This window comes from Leiobunum rupestre, chromosome 10, assembly GCF_980474605.1.
Source record: "Leiobunum rupestre chromosome 10, qqLeiRupe1.1.hap1, whole genome shotgun sequence".
Classification (NCBI taxonomy): Eukaryota; Metazoa; Arthropoda; class Arachnida; order Opiliones; family Sclerosomatidae; genus Leiobunum; species Leiobunum rupestre.
Window position 1 is genome coordinate 37,539,087 of NC_143393.1, and position 21,242 is coordinate 37,560,328.

At 37.2% G+C, this 21,242-nt stretch overlaps 1 protein-coding gene across 9 annotated transcripts in view; it reads right to left on the minus strand.

Annotated features, from left to right (window-relative positions):
- Positions 1 to 3,371: 3,371 nt before the first annotated feature.
- Positions 3,372 to 21,242, minus strand: part of Eph (Eph receptor tyrosine kinase) — a 244,557-nt gene continuing 226,686 nt past the window's right edge. The window contains exons 4-16 of one of the 9 annotated variants that reach the window (XM_090161469.1): positions 16,810 to 16,965; positions 13,841 to 14,143; positions 11,040 to 11,333; positions 10,851 to 10,953; positions 9,883 to 9,956; positions 8,628 to 8,672; positions 7,512 to 7,655; positions 7,188 to 7,435; positions 5,817 to 5,915; positions 5,608 to 5,718; positions 5,332 to 5,526; positions 5,117 to 5,259; positions 3,372 to 4,056 (exon numbers count right to left, since the gene is read on the minus strand). In XM_090161469.1, the coding sequence (XP_090017595.1) occupies positions 3,789 to 4,056; positions 5,117 to 5,259; positions 5,332 to 5,526; positions 5,608 to 5,718; positions 5,817 to 5,915; positions 7,188 to 7,435; positions 7,512 to 7,655; positions 8,628 to 8,672; positions 9,883 to 9,956; positions 10,851 to 10,953; positions 11,040 to 11,333; positions 13,841 to 14,143; positions 16,810 to 16,965 (2,183 nt within the window). In that variant the 3' untranslated portion in view covers positions 3,372 to 3,788. Of the gene's footprint in view, positions 4,057 to 5,116; positions 5,260 to 5,331; positions 5,527 to 5,607; positions 5,719 to 5,816; positions 5,916 to 7,187; positions 7,436 to 7,511; positions 7,656 to 8,627; positions 8,673 to 9,882; positions 9,960 to 10,850; positions 10,963 to 11,039; positions 11,334 to 13,840; positions 14,144 to 16,809; positions 16,966 to 21,242 lie in introns of all 9 variants that reach the window. The other 8 variants (XM_090161468.1, XM_090161467.1, XM_090161465.1 and 5 more) reach the window with 8 other exon arrangements.

A 21,242-nucleotide genomic window follows, 5' to 3' on the forward strand; every position in this document is an offset into this window, starting at 1 on the left:
TCACATAGCGAATTCATACTATCGACCTGAAATGTAGCTCACTCAAAGAGCTTTTACGTGACGTATAGAACGTTAAATTCGGACAAGGTAAACCTTAGATATTGCGCATTTAAGATGTTGCGTGGCCGCCATCTTGAAAAGCTACGGATTTCAGAGTGCATAATTGAAATTTGTCTTTTTCATGACATCATCTATCAAAGTGTTTGGCTCATGGACTATTAGTTAAATGAAACACAAAGGTACCTTTTTTCAATTCTTTTACTTTTTGGGAGAAAAGTATTACAAAAGCACATTCATTCTGCTAGTCGAAGAACTTTTTTTTTATCAAACTACAAACTTCTTTCGATACATGTATGTAAATAAAAAATAAACATTAGGAGGAAATAATGTACAAGTATCTTACAACGTATTTTTGTTTAATTTACATTTTTTTAAAGGGAAATTTTTAAAATAAAAAAGTGGGTTTTCCCTTCCTAACTTCTACGTCGATTCTCGCTTTCCAAACGCGTCATTTCGTTTCAGCTTTTCAACTTTAATTGTTTCATCAATAAATTAAAAAAAAACCTCCCTATTCCAGACTGGAAAACAAAATTTCATTAAACCTTTTTTTTCCAGTTTTTAGTTATTTTCGTTCCATATGTGATTTATTTTTTATTTTCCAATTTAATATATCGGGTTGGAAAAAATAAAGATTTTTCACGTCACAAGGTATTTTTATAACAGCACTTTGAAAAAACATGGAACTTTTTTGTCTTTTATGAGCGATTTTTAAAGTTGTCAGTTTTTAAAAAATTGGATATATAGACATATATATCAATTAGCAGGATATATATCGTTATATGGACAGTTCAGTTGTCAAATTGTTTTCCCATGGACAGATTTTGGTTAATTATCTACATTTAATTTTTCATATTTTCTTTAAAAAAACATAAAACGGACTAAGTTTGAGGGAATATAATTAAAAATTAAAATACAATTTTCTTTAATACATAACTACAATACTAGAGCTTGCATATATTTTATGATTCGTTTCTTAAATTCCACCTGGTTTATATTTTCGCACTTTTTTTTAAATATTTTTTTAATTATTTCAAATAGCGAAGTAAAATTAAAATTTTTACGACCGAAAATCTTTTCCGCATACAAATATTAAAAACACATTTTTTTATAGAGCACCAAATCTTTAAAAACTCCCATATTTTTTACGGAAAAAATTTTCTTAGCATAGAATTTAAAAGAAATTTAATATTATTTCAATTTTTAAAAACTAGAGAAGGGAGAGGCTAGGAACATTATTAGTTGTCGATGTCAATATAACTTTTTTAATTTTTTTTTTAATATATATTTTGTGTTTTCAAATTTTTGTCACCTCTCCCTGAGGAAATTATTTTATTTTTTTATACACAATACCGTAATTATTTTTAAAAAGGGCTAATCACAGATGTATTATTTAATTATTGCATGGGAATTTTATTTTGCCCTGCCAGTTATGACCAATTTTAAATAAGTTTGAAAATATATCAATTTTTTTGGGGATACCTGCACCTATTTCTAAAAAGCATCAATAATTATTTTTAAACAAATGTTGTAAATTTCTGCATAATTCACGCGATACTTAACTTATTTAATGGCACTAAATTTAATTTTCGTGTATTTCATACTATAGCTGCAATTTTCTGGCCTCAGCAGAAACCACGAATGAAGCAAATTCAAATTTCCCTCCTATACTGTCCTCCATTCAAAAGTCAATATGATTGGCTAAGAATAGAAGGGGCTGGAGCTTCAAATAGAGTTAAAGGGATATGAAACCTCCGTGGACAGGGGAAAACTTATAATAACGATAAGTATGACCACGGCCAACTTTGATCTCGCGCTATAGCGGCCAACCCATTCCTTCTACGAGCAAAGATATCTGTATGAGTTGAGCGCCCCTAGCGGGAAATATTTTTTTTTAGAATAGTTTTTGCATTGAAGCTAATATAAAAAACTGTATGAGTTCAGCGCCACGCTTGTTATATCTGAATCACGCAGGTTGGCCGCTATAACGCTTCTGCATGTCCCCCGTAAATTAACTTGCCTGAAAAGCAAATGCCCTGGTGGTGGGCCAACATGTCAGCGGTTGGCCTACCACCAGGGCATTTGCTTTTCAGGCAAGTTATCTTAAGGGGGGACAGGCAGAAGCAAACCTAGGCCTTTAATGCTCATTATCTGACCGAACCTTTTACCTTTTCTCAACACTGACATTTTGTGACTTGCACTCGAACTGAGTAGCGTGGTAGAAGTATATTTCATTTCGTCTTAGACACTAGGGGGCTCTGTTGTACTAACTAAACCTATCTCTGGAAATCTTTTCGGTGATAATTTTTCCTAATTGACATACTTATTGTTATTATAATTTTATTTAGTAAGAAACTACCAAGGGGGGGGGGGGTATCAGTGTTTTGCAGCCCCTCATAGTGGTTTCCTACTAAAATAATATCCTGATTTCTCCCCATGTTCACAGAAATTGTAGATCCTTTTAAGAGGCGCTAGTAATTTGTAAAAAATCCTATTTTGTTTTAGTATAAACAAACCTAATTAGAAGTGTTTATACATCTTACGAGTAATTTAAATGGTAATTAAAAAAAATGGAATGATTATGCATTTCTTCTAGTTTCTTTTGATTCAAAAACAACTGACCCGCCTATTTTCAAACTCATTTTGTCTGATATCGAATTCCTTTCAACTCTCACAGAGAGATTGCGCTCTGACAATGTAATTCTAAATAGAAATAGAACTCAGAATGCTAGGAGAGCGTAAAAGGAAAACGCCTTTAGTTAATTTAATCTAGATTATTTTAAGCGGGAACATGTTTATGTTAGGCCTAAATATGATCTCAATGATATGATCAGAATTTTTTTTATGTTTATAATCCACACTTTTATATTTTTTACTTAAATAATTTTTCACTGGCGTTTCAAGAAAACAGCTCACCATTTAAAATGTTCGGAGTCAATTTCATTCACGCTAAATATTCTTGTTTCTCGCGGTTATGATATGTGCTATTTACAGTAAATTTAAGAGGAAGCGTATAGCGTCGACATTTAAATTAATTTAATTAAGTTTATTAATATACGTTTTTTTCCGTTTATATCCAAAAACGGAAAATTTCACCCCGTTCAATCGCGAACTTTCGTTAGCGTCTGCGAGCCACGGCGCCATTACATCGCGTCGTCTGCTACAATATTTTCCCACGTAGCGCCATCTCAAAGTAAAAATATAAGTATTTCCGCGAATTTTGAGAAAACGGTTCGAACGCGTTCCGAGTCACTTTCCAATCGATGGATACCACCGACGGCTTCAATTTCATTATTTTAAATAATAAAAAAAATACACTCTTAAAACACTTAAATTAAAAAAAACATCACTTTTTTTATATCTTTCGCGGTAAAATATCCTTAGAATTCGGAATCATTTATAATATATGTAGTTTTCAACGTCTTTTTTAAAGAAAAACTAAGCAATTGACTCGTTTTATTTTTTGCGTCCTTGACCTTGACGAATTCTTAAATTGGAATATGTCCCGCCCGATTTCTCTTAGGAGTTCAGTTCAGCTCATCGGTTCATCGAAGTCGGTTGGTCGTTTTAATGTTTCTATTTTGAGTTAGTAATAAATAAAGTAAATTTTATTTAAATCGATTTTTTTAAACGATTTCACGAACCAAACTTTAGCCGCGTAATGGCGTGAAATTAAAATATTAACTGGAGAAAGACCATCATCGAACGTAGACCGAATGGAACAAACGGGGCTATACGAGGAATCCTTCGGACATGTTAGCCGTGATTTGGGCTCTCATTGTCTGTACACTATTCATGATTTTCTTTTGATGGCCCACTAATGTGATACCGAGCGCGGTCAGGTCTTTGAGCGTTAGCCTAGATGCGGCTTCCGTACTGGTGACACCAGCTTGTTGGAAATTCTCCAAGTAGCGGCCCATTTTGATACTAACGAGCCACTCTTCCACAGTTTTAAATTGGGTCAAGTCGGGAGCGCTTGGATCCAGAGGGTGTTGATGCCTAGAAAAATTAAGGAATTCATTATTAATATCTTCTGAAAAAATATATTACGAAGGAATTTCATAGATTATAAAGGTGAAACGCTTATGGGTATGGGATATCTGTATTAGCGGTGTAGCGTTGATTGCATTGATAGTTGTACTATGAATATGTCCGTATTATTCTAAGCTTTATATGTAACATTCATTCAAATGACTTAACACAATGAGCTTAGGTGTGGTCCTCTATATTAGCGGTTCCCAATTTTATTTTGCTATGGAACCCTAAATTATCCACCTAATTCTGGCGGAACCCCAACTCAATTTTTTACTAATTTTAAACTCTTGACACAAACAAAGATGGCCGCGCTGCGAATTCTCGGAACCCCTGTGACCCTTTTACGGAACCCCAGGGTTCCGCGGAACACCTTTTGGGAACCGCTGCTCTATATATACCCCTATTATCTTATCTTTGGCGCCATCTGTTAGGCCTAATTTCTGCACTGACGGGTTTTTATGTCCAAAGCAAGCAACTTTCGTAAAATTACTATCAGCATGTGGATTTGAGCACCTTGATGTACACATTTTTGGTTGCATTCCCTATTTATGTAAGTCCCAAAATGCTCTATTGAAAATACTTCAGTATATCAAAAGACAGATAAAAAATGCCTGTAGAAGTGTTCAACCGCCAGAAATAAAATGAATTAATCTTTATTTTCCCACCTCAACTTGGGGTCCCTCTTTACATTTTTATAAGAAGCTGACTACCAGGAAATCTCGCAAGGTTTAGTTTCGCTTGTTCCAGGATTTCCAAGTAGGGTACGAAGGAGTAAAAAGAGTAGCTCCGGAACAAGCGAATAGTTTATGGGACGGAGTAATTATCATCCACGGAACAGGCGAATAAAACGATTAAGGGTAAAACGAGTACCCTTTTAGTCGGAGAACAGGCGAAAAGAAACCACGTGATGTCTACACTTTTTTAAATCAAAAGAGCCCAATATATATTTAAAGCAAAAGTATGCAGTAAAAATGGTCGAACAAAACCCAAAGTAAGTAAGAAAAGAAAGTAAAAGATTTTCTACCTATGCTGCGCAATTTTCCTTAGACTTTCGGGACACCTCATCAGTTTGTCCAAGGTTTTAACGATACTAGAGAACGAGGGTCGATGAGATCTCTCCTTTTGCCAACAGTCTAACATTAATTGGTGTAGAGCTTCCGGGCAGTCCTGATAAATTCAAAATTTAATACTGGAAACACCAATTAAATATATTGAAAATGAAAATAAATATTTACTGACCATGGGGGCAGGCAGCCTGTAGCCTTTGTCTATACTTTTGATGACGTCCTGATTGGACCACGTCCAATAGGGGCGTTCCCCGTAGGACATGACCTCCCAGCATACGATACCGAAACTCCAGACGTCACTGGCGGAGGTGAACTTCCGGAAAGCGATGGCTTCCGGTGCCGTCCAACGAACCGGGATCTTTCCGCCCTGCAAATACAAATTTCGTTAGGGCGAACCAGCGATAACTAAGCAGCTTAAGTCAAAGGTCAAAGATTGTAATGTACGTACTCTCGTCGTGTACGCTCCTTCAGTGGCGCTCTCTATCTCCCTGGACAGACCAAAGTCAGCGATTTTGCATATTAAGTTGGCGTTGACTAAAACGTTGCGCGCTGCCAAGTCCTACGAAGGTAATATACGGTTAATTTCATCAGTTTCAAACTTTCAAAAAGAGACATTTCAGTAGTGTACATGAAATTTAGTAACTAAAAGACGCTTACTCTGTGAACGTAGTTCATCTCTGATAAGTACTGCATACCCGCGGCTATTCCCCTTAACATTCCAACCAATTGGATCACTTGGAATTTACCGTCGTTAGCCTAAAATATTTTTAATTGGTTAGATCATTCCAGCCAGCCGAAACACACCAACGGATAAATTTCAGCTCCCATTCAAAAGAGGAAAAGTTTAAAAACAAGATTGCTAAGACCAAATTCCGTCGTTTTTGTACGAAATATATATTTCAAAGATTAATTTCGCGGAATATATTTCTTGGAAATAGATCTAAAAATTCTATCCAACTAACGCAAATTATTAATAAAATATTGGTCGACCTAATTCCTCCCAACTAACGCATATCAATGTAAGTAAATCCAAACGTCATTAAACGTTCCAATTAACAAAATTGAAAAACTCAAGTATGGTGGTACATTTTTATTTAATCTCCTAAAGCTATTTGCATGTAAGCACGTAACGTTTGTGTTTATTATTATTGAACGGACGTTTTAAGGGGGATTGTCATAACACAAAGTGAACCCCCCCCCGACACTAACGTTATTTCTTTATGGACGAAGAAATCTATAAAAGGACTCAAAAGTTAAACGCGATAGGCGTGGCTTGATTTCTAGGAGTAAGTAAGTTACTTAAAGATAGTACCAACTACTTTGAAAAATCGTCTGCTACTACTGGTTTTTAACGTAACTAGCGCCAATTATATCTATCTTCCGTTACACCTGGGGCATAAATGCTATACATGGACTTTTAAACTCCCTTTCAGTGTTGGGCACCGCTCCTCTCATTGTGAGTGGATTTGTTATGAGCGAAAATGAGCGGTAAAATATCTTTTTAAAAGAGCGCAAAACAAAAATGAGAGGAGCGCCAATTTTACCGCTCAAAAAAAGAGCGTAAAGAGAGGAGCGAAAATTTTACCGCTCAAATAAAGAGCGGAAAGAGAAGCGCTGATTTTACCGCTCAAATAAAGAGCGGAAAGAGAGAAGCGCAGATTTTACCGCTCAAATAAAGAGCGGAAAGAGAGAAGCGCCGATTTTACCGCTCAAATAAAGAGCGGAAAGAGAGAAGCGCCGATTTTACCGCTCAAATAAAGAGCGGAAAGAGAGAAGCGCCGATTTTTCCTTTCCGCTCAAAAAAGAGCGGAAAAAGAGGAGTAAAAAATCTTTCGCTCAAAAAAGAGCGGAAAGAGAGGAGTAAAAAATTTTCCGCTCAAAAAAGAGCGGAAAGAGAGGAGTAAAAATTTTACCGCTCAAAAAGACGTGAGCGTGAGCGGCTCTTTGACGAAAATGCCCAACACTGCTCCCTTTAAGAGATATTTTGCTCAAAATGTCGGCTTCATTTTGCGAAGAGCGTTCTCTTACCCTTAAGAATGTGTCCAAAGATCCATTTTCCATGTATTCGGTGATGATCATGACTGGATTACTCTTGGTGACGACTCCCTGAAGGTATATCACGTTGGGATGGTCAAACTGACCCATAATGCTGGCCTCCGTCAAGAAGTCCATCCGGGCTTTGTCGCTGGAACCGGGTTTCAGCGTTTTAATAGCAACCGTAATTTCGGGTCGACCCGGAATTTTTAATTTTCCTCGACACACGTCTCCAAATTCGCCTGCAAAGACATTTTACTATTGAGACTATTGAATCGGGATATTTAGCGACGATGGAGACAAGAAACTGCAGCTTACCACCGCCGATAATCGCTTCAATGGTGATATGCGAAGCTTCGATTTCTTTGGTGAATTCCCTGACCGCTTGGTTTGGGTCTTCGTAGGTGTGAGGGTCAACGTACGTTCTGGGTCCAGCGCAGGTTGTAAACAGCGGTGTCGTAACTATAAATTAATATTAGCCGTAATTTAATCACTTAATTTCTATTAGGAAATTTTAATCGAAATTAAATTAGTTAATTCAAATTAGTCCCCGTATTAATATTCAAATTTTATCCATATTGCGGTTTATTAAAATAGTTAGGTTGATAGTAGTAGCGATTCTGATGGTTTTGCGGTAACTTTTTCTTACTCGGGAGCAGTAAGCGGTTAAGGTTAATGGTGGTTTGTGATTTCGTAATTAAATGTTTTTAAATATTTTGGCAGCCATTTTGAGTGGGGGAAAAAGCCTGGATGACGTCATGTAACTCGACACTGAAATAACTCTATAGTCAATTTTATTTCATAATTTATCTTGCCAAAGTAGGCGTTATTTTTATTTTTAAAAGAGTTTTAATTTTCAATAACCCTTGGCTGCTCCGTAAAAAAAGCTAGGGGCGGAGATTTTTAGCGCATTGTTAATTGACACTTCCATAGACTAGTAACAACTGAATTATAATAATCAGCTAGGCTAATACCCAAGGCCACCTTAGGCCCAAGTCATCAAGGGACTTTAAAGCCATTAATTCAGGTAGCCGGGTTACAACGCGTAGGAGGGTGGTGGCAAGCCCTCATGCTACGCGAGCCAACAGCTCCCTAAAAACCCCTTTAACCAGTGGGGAGAGAACTTGCAAACTCAACGCGGAAGGAGTTGTTCCGAGTTTCACGGATAGTTGTTAGTCCTTAGCCACTTAATAATTTATATGGTCATTGTGGTGAAACATTAGACTTAGGATAAAAAGGTTTTATATTTATGGCCAATTTGTAGGTCAAAAATAAACCATAACGCCTGAAAAGTTGTTCCACGCGACTGCCTTCTACGTATAAAAGGAAAGCGAAAATACAGGGGCCCCAGAAAAAATATCCGCAAAACCATAGCGTTTTCACACAGACTGAAGGTTATAAGGGTTGGTTAATTGAACTCTAAAAGCAACTTACGATGAGCAGTGGGAACTATGGGAGGATGCTCCAGAGCTGGTACTACTGTTTTAGTGCGTATTGGTATTGTATAGGCGTGACGAAAGATCGAAGAATTGGTAGGAAAAGCGGAAGTTATTATAGAATGAGAAAAAAAACACCAAAGCATTTGAATTAGATCGCAAAAACACCAAAGCATAGCGTTATAAAAGAGTTAATATAAGCGAAAAAAGCAGCGATATACTACTGCCATATAAATAACGGTAGAAACACCCGAAATTAGCAATTTAGGTTTTTCTCGGGGATCATTAAGTTAATGAAAACGCGTTATCTTCTAAAGCGTAGGCCGTTTTCGTCGCGAAAGGCTTAGAAACGGGAGGTTATCTTCTTAATTGAAATTCTTCGCCTAAGCCTCGGTTACTAACCTAATTGCGTTAAACTTAATCAGGAAAACGGGAAAACGCTTAGTAGCTCGCCCCCTCCCTTTCCTAAATGAAAGGGGGTACGCGAAACCCCCTTTTATTTACGAGCGAGAACGACCCTCGGAATATCCCGCTTTCGTAGATGGCGCCAAAAACAACCATAGAAGGAGAGAAAATATTACACTTTTTCCCGCCCATCTTCGCGGACAATTATAATAAAATTTACATAAAAAAAGAGACGTTATTTAACGACACCCCGCCAAACGGATTTATGGTGATAACCGAAAACTAACCAAAAGTAAAGATAAGACGCGAAAATAAAAGTCTTTGCTCGTAAAACGTAAAAATTGTTAAGCCTTGGCATTAATTTCTCGCGCCTCTAGGACGAAAACGGGGTAAAGAAGCGAAAGTGGGCCTTGGTTCCGGAAATGTTGGCTTAATGCGATCATTACCTTAAGAAAAGAAGGTTACTTTCGCACTTTCTTCTTCATCGAGAGAAAAAATTACAAAAACGGGACTGAAATGAAAATCCCTAAGGTAGCCGTTATTTTCATTATTAAAAAAAGTATAAAAGAGAACTGCAGCGGCTCCCTCTTTGAACGGGCGAAAGAAGCACCTTTTAATCTTAATAAAGAACTAAGTAGAATTTACGAAGGGTAATAACGGCCGAGCGCGGCTAAAGAAAAAAGGATTTTCTTTCGAAAACATTTTCTCGTCGTTTCTAAAGGGTTAATGGCGTTACGCGGACATGCACTAAATCGCACACACGCAGACAGACAGACAGACAGACAGACACGACGAGTTTTAATTTTATGAATAATATAAATGAATATAAATAGAAAAGGGACTCTTACATTTCTTACCTTCCCCGTTACGATATTCTAAGGTATCGCAATCACTCGGTTGCTTCTTATTGCAATCATCAGAGCTTCTGGGCAAAAACAATCGTGTTAAATAACTGCTCCACAAAAACGCACACAACGCGAGATATTAACATGGGTTATAGGTCTACACATTTGAAGGGAGTTGTGGTTGAAGTAACGGGAGTAGGGATTGTCAAAGGATCAAATGAGGTATGTTTAAGTGAGGAATTAACCTTGAAATGAGGCGGGGAAATTTAGAAAGGGGAGGGATTAACCTGGAAATGAGGCGGGGAAATTTAGAAAGGGGAGGGATTAACCTGGAAATGAGGCGGGGAAATTTAGAAAGGGGAGGGATTAACCTGGAAATGAGGCGGGGAAATTTAGAAAGGGGAGGGATTAACCTGGAAATGAGGAGAGGAAATTTAGAAAGGGGAGGGATTATACTCGAAATGGGGCGGAGAGATTTAGAAAGGGAGGGACTAGCCTCAAAAAGGGGCGGAGATATTTAGAAGGGGAGGGATTACCCTTGAAATGGGGCGGAGGGATTTAGAAGGGGAGGGATTAACCTTGAATTGGGGCGGAGATATTTAGAAGGGGTGGGATTAGCCTCAAAAAGGGGCGGTGAAATTTATAAGGGGAGGGAATATCCTCGAAATGGGGCGGAGATATTTAGAAGGGGGCGGGATTATCCTCGAAATGGGGCGGAGATATTTAGAAGGGGCGGGATTATCCTCGAAATGGGGCGGAGATTTTTAGAAGGGGCGGGATTATCCTCGAAATGGGGCGGTGAGATTTAAAAGGAGAGGTACTAACCGCAAATAAAGCGGTGAAATGTATAAATTGAAGGATTAACCTCGAATTAGAAATTATAAATTTGCTTTAGCCTAAAATGTAAGACGACTGATTTTCATTGGCCTACACGAACAGTTACTTTCCGTAAAAGAAAAGGCGGACATTACCTTCTGATATAGAGGACGATCATGACGACGATGACAACGACTAAAACGACAACGGCGACGGTGGCGCCAGCTATGATTCGAACTTGGACTTGATCTTCGTCTCCTACATACGCTAAGCCGAAATTGCATTCTCAGTAATTTGTCCCGTCAAGGCCATTTGCGGCCAATAAAACGCAGAATATATCTCACCTGTGCTCCCGACCAACTGGCCAGTGATGCGGAACATGGGTTTGCTGTACTCGCCCCAGCCGTGGCTGGTCTTGGCCCGGATTTGGAAACCGTACTCCGTGTCCTGTTTCAGACTGGTCAGCACGATCTGTTCCTTGTCCGTCTTGACCGTCGACGCGTTCTCGTAATTCTTCTGGAAGTAACGGACTTCGTACAGTTCCGTCACGGAGAAGGGGTCGTTCGGCGGCGTCCAAGACAGCCCGATCTCGGTACTTTTGACGTACGTCACTCGAATGTTGCTGACCACGGATGGAACTGATGGAGGATAATTTCCGAAATTAGCAAAAATAATTCCTTATAAAATCTTTATTTGTATAAACGTAAAAGGCACAGGGCTGCATGATTTAAATCAATTTGATTGAAAGCGATTTATTTTTAAATTATTGATTTAAATTTCAATGTATTCATGAAAATTAACGAAATTTTAATTCAGAGGAACTGCAGTTAAATTTTATTATTAATTAATAATTTAATTTAAACTTAAGTTTACGTTATTAAATTATTTTGTCAATTTGTCAAGAAAAACAGGCACAAAACTTAAAAAATCCGATTTAAATCAAATAATTTCGTATTATACTTCAATGTATTTATGAAAATGAACGAAATTTTAATTCAGAGGAACTGCAGTTAAATTTTATTATAAATTAATAATTCAATTTAATAAAGATTAAATTTAACTATAGTTTAAGTTACGAAATTATTTATCAATTGGTCAAGAAAATAGGAACCTAAAAACTCAATTTAAATCAATAAAAATCCGGTTTAAATCAAATAATTTCGTATTATATTTCATTATTGATGAAAATGCATGAAATTTTGATTCACTGCAGTTAATTTTTGTTATTAATTTAATAAAGATTAATTTAAACTATAGTTAACGTTATCAAATTATTTATCGATTAAAAAAACAGGCACAAAACATTAAAATTCAGATTTAAATCAAATAATTTCGTATTATACTTCAATGTTTTTATGAAAATGAACGAAATTTTAATTCAGAGGAACTGCAGTTAAATATTATTATAAATTAATAATTCAATTTAATAAAGATTAATTTAAACTATAGTTTACGTTATTAAACTATTTATCAATTTGTCAAGAAAACAGGAACCTAAAAAATCAATTTAAATCAATAAAAATCCGGTTTAAATCAAATATTTAGTTTTCTTTTACAAAATATCAAAAAAATCAACAACCATGAAGAAACCACTTTCTAAAATCCTTTCATTAATATTGATTAACCATTTAAGATAATAGCGACAATAGCATTAACCAGAAAACTAGCAATAAAAATATTTAGGGCAGCAAAAATGGTTTTTTACAGATATACACTACAGTTGTAAAATATATATATATATATATTGAATAAAAATATAATAATAAAAATATAAAAACAAAGGGGAGATTTTCTCTACCCCCCCCCCCCGTAGTAATACCGCTAGAATCCCCCTTTGATTTAATAATAAAGAGGGCTAAAAAAACATCTATATAAAAATATGTACCGGCAATAGAAAACTAAATTCCTAGAGAGCGAAAATATCTAAAAGATATAGGAAAAGAAAAATACAAAACAAAGTAGTTTTTCACGAAGGACAATATATATAGAGAGAAAAAATAGTGCCGTTTTCGAAAGCGGGTGTCGCTGGCAGCGTGGCCAAAGTAGGGGACGACGCGACGTAGCAGGGCTTATAGGGAGCAAGTTAAGTAGGTGGCCACGATCAGATTTCCCATAAAGAGAGAACGCCGAGTCTGTTCCGCATCAACTGATCTTAAAAATCGATTTTTTATGTCTCAGGATTGGCAAAAAAACCCCTCTCGGGAACGTTTCGTCGGGGACGAAAACAACGCCCTCTGTCGCTTCATCGGGGAAATAAGTTCTTACTTTTATTTATTTTTATATTTTTAAAGGGGACGTTATTGCGATTAAATTTATTTTCGCTTTTAAAGGGCTACGACGTCGTTTCAGTTTTGAGGTATTCACGGGTTTTAACTGGGTTCATACAGCAATTGGAAACCCGATTTCCCTGATATTTCCGGGTTTTCCCGACTTTTCCAGATGCAAGATAAAATAAAACTAAGATTTACAGAGTAATTCATTTCATGATTGTTATTTAAGTTAAATTGGATCAATATTATAGTATATAAGAAGTAATAAAGTTCAATCTTTAATAAGAGAAACTTGGTAAATTTGTATACATTAGGGCAAGATAAATTTCCCTGTATTCCCTGATTTTTACAAAAATATTGCAATTTTCCTGATTTCCCTGATTTTCACAAAAATATTGCAATTTTCCTGATTTCCCTGATTTTACAAAAAGATCAATTTCCCAGATTTTCATGATTTTACAAAAAGACCAATTTCCCAGATTTCCCTTATTTTTACAAAAGTATTACAATTTCCTCGATTTTTACAAAAAGATAAATTTCCCAGATTTCCCTGATTTTTTTAAACAAAAATATGACAATTTCCCTGATATTTCCAGGTTTTCCAGGTCTGTATGAACCCTGTTTAAAGAAGCGATAAGGTATTTCTGAGGAACGTGGCGAAAGGGGAGGAGATACTAGAAATTCGAACCGAATTTTTCAAACGATTCTGAGGATCTTTCAGTATAATAGGCTTGGATCTCCAAAATAAGTATAAAATATTTCGTGAGCGTCCAGTAGACCAAAAATAGGCCAGTCCCCTTTAAAAGTGTTCCAACCGCAACGCGCTCGTGTCCCGGGGGTAGTTAATTTACAGGGGTCTTTTAAAATTTCCTCACCGGAAGCTTCGGTGGTGACGGTCACTTCGACGTACTGACCACTGGCCATCTCCGAGAGGCCATTCTCGGCGTATACTTGGAATACGTAAGTGGTCACCGGATGCAGGCCCGAAATGGTCACTTTGGTGTCGTTAAAGCCCTGTTGCGAGGGGAGATAATTAACTCCGGGTCCGCAAGTGTCGCACACGAGCCGGTACGTCGTGTCTGTCCGGCCACCCAGGAAAGATGGAATTTGCCAGGTCAACACCACGGTGGACTGATCGAAGAAATTCACAGTCAGATTCTGCGGTGCGGATGGAGGTTCTAATAAACAAAATTCAACAAATTCATATATTACAGGGCTTCCACTCAATAGTGCTCAAACGAAATAGTAATTGTAGGATATAAAAGTTTAAAATTACCAAGTTACAGGAGTTTCATAGGACTGAATTACCAAGTTACAGGAGTTTTATAGGACTGAATTACAAAGATACAGGAGTTTTATAGGACTAAATTACAAAGATACAGGAGTTTTATAGGACTGAATTACCAAGTTACAGGAGTTTTATAGGACTGAATTACAAAGATACAGGAGTTTTATAGGACTAAATTACAAAGATACAGGAGTTTTATAGGACTGAATTACAAAGATACAGGAGTTTTATAGGACTAAATTACAAAGATACAGGAGTTTTATAGGACTAAATTACAAAGATACAGGAGTTTTATAGGACTGAATTACCAAGTTACAGGAGTTTTATAGGACTAAATTACAAAGATACAGGAGTTTTATAGGACTGAATTACCAAGTTACAGGAGTTTTATAGGACTGAAATACCAAGTTACAGGATAATTATAGGACAAAACTAGCACTTTATAGCATAACCATAGGACTAAATTTGCACTTTATAGCATAATTATAGGACTAAACTAGTAATTTATAGCATAATCATAGGCCAAAATTAGCTATTTATAGCATAATCATAGGCCTAAATTAGCTATTTATAGCATAATCATAGGACTAAATTAGCACTTTATAGCATAATCATAGGACATGAGAGTAAATTCGACAAAACATCCTGTTTTTAAGCATAAACTGAACAGAACTTCGACGTATTTCGTGACGAATGAGCTAAATAAAAACAAGTTCTTAGCTGATGTTATAGAAAGGCCTAACTAATTTAACATCTTCGCGAATCACCGTGGGATGGCGCTGTTGTTCATGGACAGCGTAACGATATACAACGAGTAAGCTAATCGGAGTTTCCCTTATCTCATAATAGGCGAATAATCATTAGATCGGTGCAGAATTTCACGATTCAAATTAGCCTAATGAACTTAAGGGGAAGAAGATGGGGGGGGGGGTAGATTACGTCGCAATCACCCCCCCCCCCCCCGTAAAGAGTTGGGAGTAAAAAAATAGAATGGTGGCTAATGGCGTTCCGTAAAGAATTCAACAAGATGGCGTTGCAAGGCTTACCGGCCAATCTATTGTAAATTTCAACTTCCTAGTTCATTAGCCAGGGGTAATTAGAGCGGTGAGCTAAGAAAAGACTAAGACTACAAAGAATGAAAACGGGCAGAGCCATTTTAAACAATGTCTTCCTTGGAGTTTTGCGCACTGGTAAAGGGAGATTTTTAAAAGAGTTATTACCGATGATCACGGTATCTAAACTAAACGACCTTTATCAGTAGGGTCAATAATCTACTTTGGAATTTTTTCACGACTTAGGGTGTCGATTAGAGATCGGCGTTTGAATTAGAAATTATCCAATTATTTATTTTTATTCATAACCGCAAATTATCCAATAAAATATAAAAAAACCCATTATTTTTGCATGTTAAATCGTTGTTTATTCGTATAAAATGTTCATAAATAAACAGTTAACCAATTTTTTTTGATTAATCGAAATTTTTCCGGTTAATTTATTTGTTCCGCCAATCTCTAGTGTCGATTGTGAAAGAGGCTTTGACGTGGTAAGATTTCATCGTGGACTACTTAGGTTCATTTACTTCTGATATCCGTTAGTATTAGAAAATCATAGGGTCATAACTCATTACTAATTACTTCTATTAACAGATCCCTACCCTAACTATTACCGTAAGTTTTTTTGGAAAGGGGAAACCGAAGAACTCGGGGAAAACCCCTTTAACCAGTGGGGGAAAGAACTTGCAAACTTAACGCGGAAAGAGTTGTTCCGAGTTTTCACCCAGTGCCACAAGCTGGAATCGAACCCGGCTCCTCTCGCTGCGAGGTGAAAGTGCTAAACACTCCGCCTATTAGGAAAAATTTATCACTAAACTGATTTTCAGAGTTATTGCGCAATTAAGGTTTAGTTCTTAGCACAGTGCCCCCTAGTGTCTAAAATATACTAATGCCAAAGACGATAATAAACTACTCAGTTCGGGTGATAGTCCACGTTGGAGCTGGAGATTATTATAATAAGAAGTGTCATACTTTGGTTGCCAGGGTTCGAAAACAAAGAGCCCGACCCAAAAAACCAAGTGGTTTTTTTGGATCCACCCACCTCAGAAAAAACCCACTTTCAAATCTCAGATTTCAAATGAAAAAGAGACTTGTTCAATGTGCAATGACCACTTTAACTTGATACAAACTTTACAAAGTGAACGGGCTTGTTAACTTGAAACTTATAACTTGGTAGTTAGAACTACCAGTCCTTTGGTTCAGCTTTGCAGTATCTGTATACTTTTAAATATCGCCTAATACCAATATGGAAATTGTATACTAAAATAAAAAACCCACCCATATGAAAAAACCCGTTTTTTCCCCCGAACCCTTTTGAATGTGTTACACAACCAACAGTATATTGCGTTACTTATGATACTATAAATATTGAAAGCTGGGGAATTCTGTTACCAAACACATTATCAGTTACAGCTAAAAAAGGCCGAATTATGAAAAAGCTTTTGCTTTGAACAGCGCTAAATAAAACGGGCCGATAAGGAGAAGACATAGAAAATGCACTTACGGGTGCACGCCATTGCTTTGGGGTCTTTGGGAGCTCTGTAGTAACCGTCGTCGCACTGGCATTCGCTGGCGCCTTCGTAGATGGCAGCACTGTGTTCCGGACAAGAGGAACACACGTCATCTCCCACGACTGACTTGTAAAATCCAGCGGCGCAATCTGTTAAAAGGAAAACAAAATTCAACATTTAATATAAGTAGCGCCTTTAATATTCGATAAAATAAATAAAACTATTTGAAACCGTGTTATTTACAGACAAGAATGTATTTAGGATTACTGAGAACGTACGAGATTATGAACTAGGTACGTTACCATGATCCCCTACCTAAACGCCTCGCCTCAAAAGCCAATACCACTTTTTACCTAATTGTATAACGCCATCTAGTAATCATCGTTAGAACGACTTTTCTTTTACCCATCTTTTAATGTCTGGCTACTAAAACTGAATTTAACAATTTTAATATTGAATTAATAATAAAAAGAACTTCTAATTATCTATTTCAAATATAAGATCCACCCAGGTATTACTTCCTTATACTGAAAATTAGCGACCGAAACGAGTCTAAGTGGCGTAACGGCGCTAGCTTATCCGAGGTTAGCACTTTCGCCTCGCAGCAAGAGGAGCCGGGTTCGATCCCAGCTTGTGGCACTGGGTGAAAACTCGGAACAACTCCTTCTGCGTTGAGTTTGCAAGTTCTCTCTCCACTAGTTTAAGGGGTTTTCCCCACGAGTTCTTCGGTTTCCCCTTCCATAAAAACTTGTCTAGGTTAACGGTAATAGTTAGTGTAGGGAGCTGTTGGCTCGATCTCGTGGCATGCAGGGCTTGCCACCACCCTCCTACGCATTGTAACCCGGCCACCTGAATTAAGGGCTTCAAAAGTCGCATGATGACTTAGGCCTAGCTGATTATTATTATTATTATTATTATTATTATTATTATTAGTAGGTAGCGCCCATGATCTAGCCGCTTCTAGCGTCTCCTACAGGCAAATTAAAAAGTCATAAGAACGTTTTTTCTTAAACAAACTTATCAAAATATAAGCAAAGGATACAAAATTAATTTTGAAATGGAAGTATCATTATTTATTTAGTCAAATTTAGGAATAACGATGAGGAAAAACTAATAGCGTCTGCTTCCGCCTCTACTTATCTAGGTTCCAATGGCGAACCAAAGGGGGCGTAGCGATAGTTTTCGGTCGCGAATAAGTTCTAAGTAATAGTAACTAATATTGCAACGAATCCAACCGTCTCGAGCTGTCCACTCCTATTACGAAATAGCTCGTGTAGCTAACCCTAACTAGCTTAGTGTCTTATTTTATATAACTAGGTTTCGAGATAAATTTGGTCAAGATGGCGGCCGTGCCTCGCGGGCAAGGCGGGATAAAGGGTGACACGTGAAAGCTACCTGCGCAATAATAAGCTCTATATGAGCCAAAAGCGACGGGATTTTTCATCTAGCAAAGTGGCACGCTGCTCTAAAACTTTCTACAGTATTGAACCGTATTTGGAACGCGGGTGGAGATAAAGAGGCGAGCGCCATCTATAGTTAGGGTGGGGGAATTCACTAGGCGCCCATATAGTTTGATAACACTGATGCAATGGCGGGGGATGTCTTTTTTATACATAGAGGGAGCCACGGACCTGTACGCTATAAAGAGAGGGGTGTTTTTTTTATAGCTGCGGCTGCCCAGGCGAGGGTGTGGCCATCTGTTTTACCTTCTCGGAACCAATCCTTTCCAATTTACGCTGATAAGATGCTACGAGCTGGCAAAGTCTGCCTCTATCCAGAAGGGCTTTTCTTAGAATACACTTTTATATTATTTTCTCCTTTTATAAGTTAATATAATACAATTATTTTATTAATTACGGGCAAACTTGGGAACATTTTAGTACATTTGAGGTACCGTATAAAGTATACAGGGTGTTTCAAAAGGTGATGCAAAAATTTGAAGGAGTTGTAGGGGGTGAGTTCAGAAGCATGCCTGTTTTTTTCCATTTTCCTACGATGAGTTAAAAGAGCGCCACAGAGCTTCAAAGTGTTAGCCTACTAGCCCCTGGAAGTAGGCTGCAACAAGCGCAAAACCAAGCAGTAGGGACTAGTCCTTTTTTACCTATCACACGAACCCAAACCTTAATGTTCGCGTTTCCCTGCTGCTTGGTTTTGCGCTTGTTGCAGCCTACTTTCAGGGGCTAGTAGGCCGCACTTTGAAGCTCTCTGGTGCTCTTTTAACTCATCGTAGGAAAAGGGGGGGAAAACTGGCATACTTCTCAACTCACCCCCTACAACTCCGTTTTGAAGCCTTCAAAATGGGCTAGTCATTTCTTATAAGTTCTTATAGCGGAAGAAATTTCGTAAGCGCCACTTTAAACATTTAAAAAGGCGTTAACCAAATTTCTCGGCACACCAATAGGCATATATGAAGGGTGAAGATACTTTTACAGGGGTAGCGCCATTGTGTGTACCTTTTTAATAATCTCCTTGTTACTAGATGGCGCCACCAGTTCACAATCAGAAATATCAAAAATGATAAAACCCGAAAAAATCCAATTTAAATTGTGGTTATTTAAAAGCTGAGATTTTGTATAATTATATTTTCTAAAATATTTTATATACACTTTCAGCTTGAAATAGCACTTAAATTATTATAATTATTTAATAAATATATAATAATATAATATAATTTTTTTAAATTTTGCGCCAAAATATCCACGCTGGTCATCTAGTGTAGAAATACGAAATTAAAATGTTATACTCGATGGTGGTTTCTAAATGTTTGCTTCCCTGTAGTGGAGTTTAGGAGACAACACAACAGCCTCATTTCGTCAGAGATTCACCGACGCCAAAACCGCCCCGATACTTTTGGAACCACCCTTTTCAAGACGCGGACGACGAAATCAGGACCGGATCAAAAAACCCGGTTTAAACCAAAAAACCCGGTTTTATGGGTTTTTATTAGTGTTGTAAGTCGGAAAATCTTCCGCGGAAAATTTCCCGCTCGGAAAATTTTCCGGAAAATGACCGAGGCCTTTTTTCCGGAAAATTTTCCGTATTTTTCCGAAAAAAATAAAAATGTTTTCATTCCATGATTAGTCTAATATATTGTTTGCAAATTGAAATAAAGCGGTATTTTCGCCTCATTTTTTCGAATCTGAAAGTAAAACTAAACCTCTAGACTAGTTTAAACTGGTTAACAATGTAACGCTATTAATGTTTTGTAGTATGTTTACTGATATTAGACATTTTATATCGATAAAAAGTTAAAAACATTAAAAACCCTTAAAAGGTAATTTATGTTTCAAATTTTTATTTTTCCGATTTGCGGAAAATTTTCCGCAATTCGGAAAATTTTCCGGAAACTTTTCTGGAAAATTTTCCGCATTTTATTTTTCCGGATAATTAACATCCCTAGTTTTTTTTTAAAACAGTTTTTGTTTCAACTCGGCTGATATCAAAACAGTAACTAATTAACTGTTAATAAATCGTAGACGCGGTAATAATTCCTACAATATCTCCAAGATGTCGTAGCCAGCCGGCTATTACTATAAATAAACTCGGCATCGGCAACCAGCTGTTTCCAATTATTCAAAAAGTAAAAAGTATCGACTCCCCTCGGAATCGTAAAAGCAAATCCGTCAGGGGCTGAATATTGTTATTTAGACTCATCTCGCAGCCGCTATCCGTGTCCTCCTGGCGGCGAGGGTGGCGAAACGCGTCAGCCATGACGTTCCGAAATTCGCGGGAAAAACGGGAGGAGACTGTCGCGCCTCTGACGGATTTTTTACGCAATTCGAGGCGACTTGTAAATGATTATCACGTGTGTTGTTGGCTGGAACACACGGAGCGCCTCCTGGACGCGAAAAGCGTTTAAGAATCGGTCGACGCCGCCAGTCGCCCTAATAAAGCTAAGTGCCCGCGGTTCCCAGAGTATGGGCACACGGGATACGAGATCAGATCCCCCAATCTAACGATAGAGATATCTGAGAGTCCCCCCCCCCCCCCCGACAGAGACGGGAACGGGGTCCTCCCTAATTCGAAACAGAACTATTTCGGCCGTAGCATACCTAATTAGACTCGCGCTTTGAAGAAATGAATATCATATTTTCCAAATTAGGAACGGATAGGATTACTAATTTTCCAAGCTAAACTATTCTAATCTAATATTCTAGTACGTCAATTTTATGTAAAAATTCATGATTTAATTTCAATAAGTCAAAATTGGAAAACTATTTAGTCTTGAAATTTTGTTATAAACAGAAGTGCTATTTTACCATTAAATTATATAATAAAAATATATATGCACTATTTCACTAAAATATAAATAGGCCAGTGCTATTTTACCATGAAATTAGAAAATAAATATGTATTCGCGATATTTTCCTGAGATTTGAGTATAAATAGAACAGTGCTATTTAATAATAAGAATAATAATAATAAA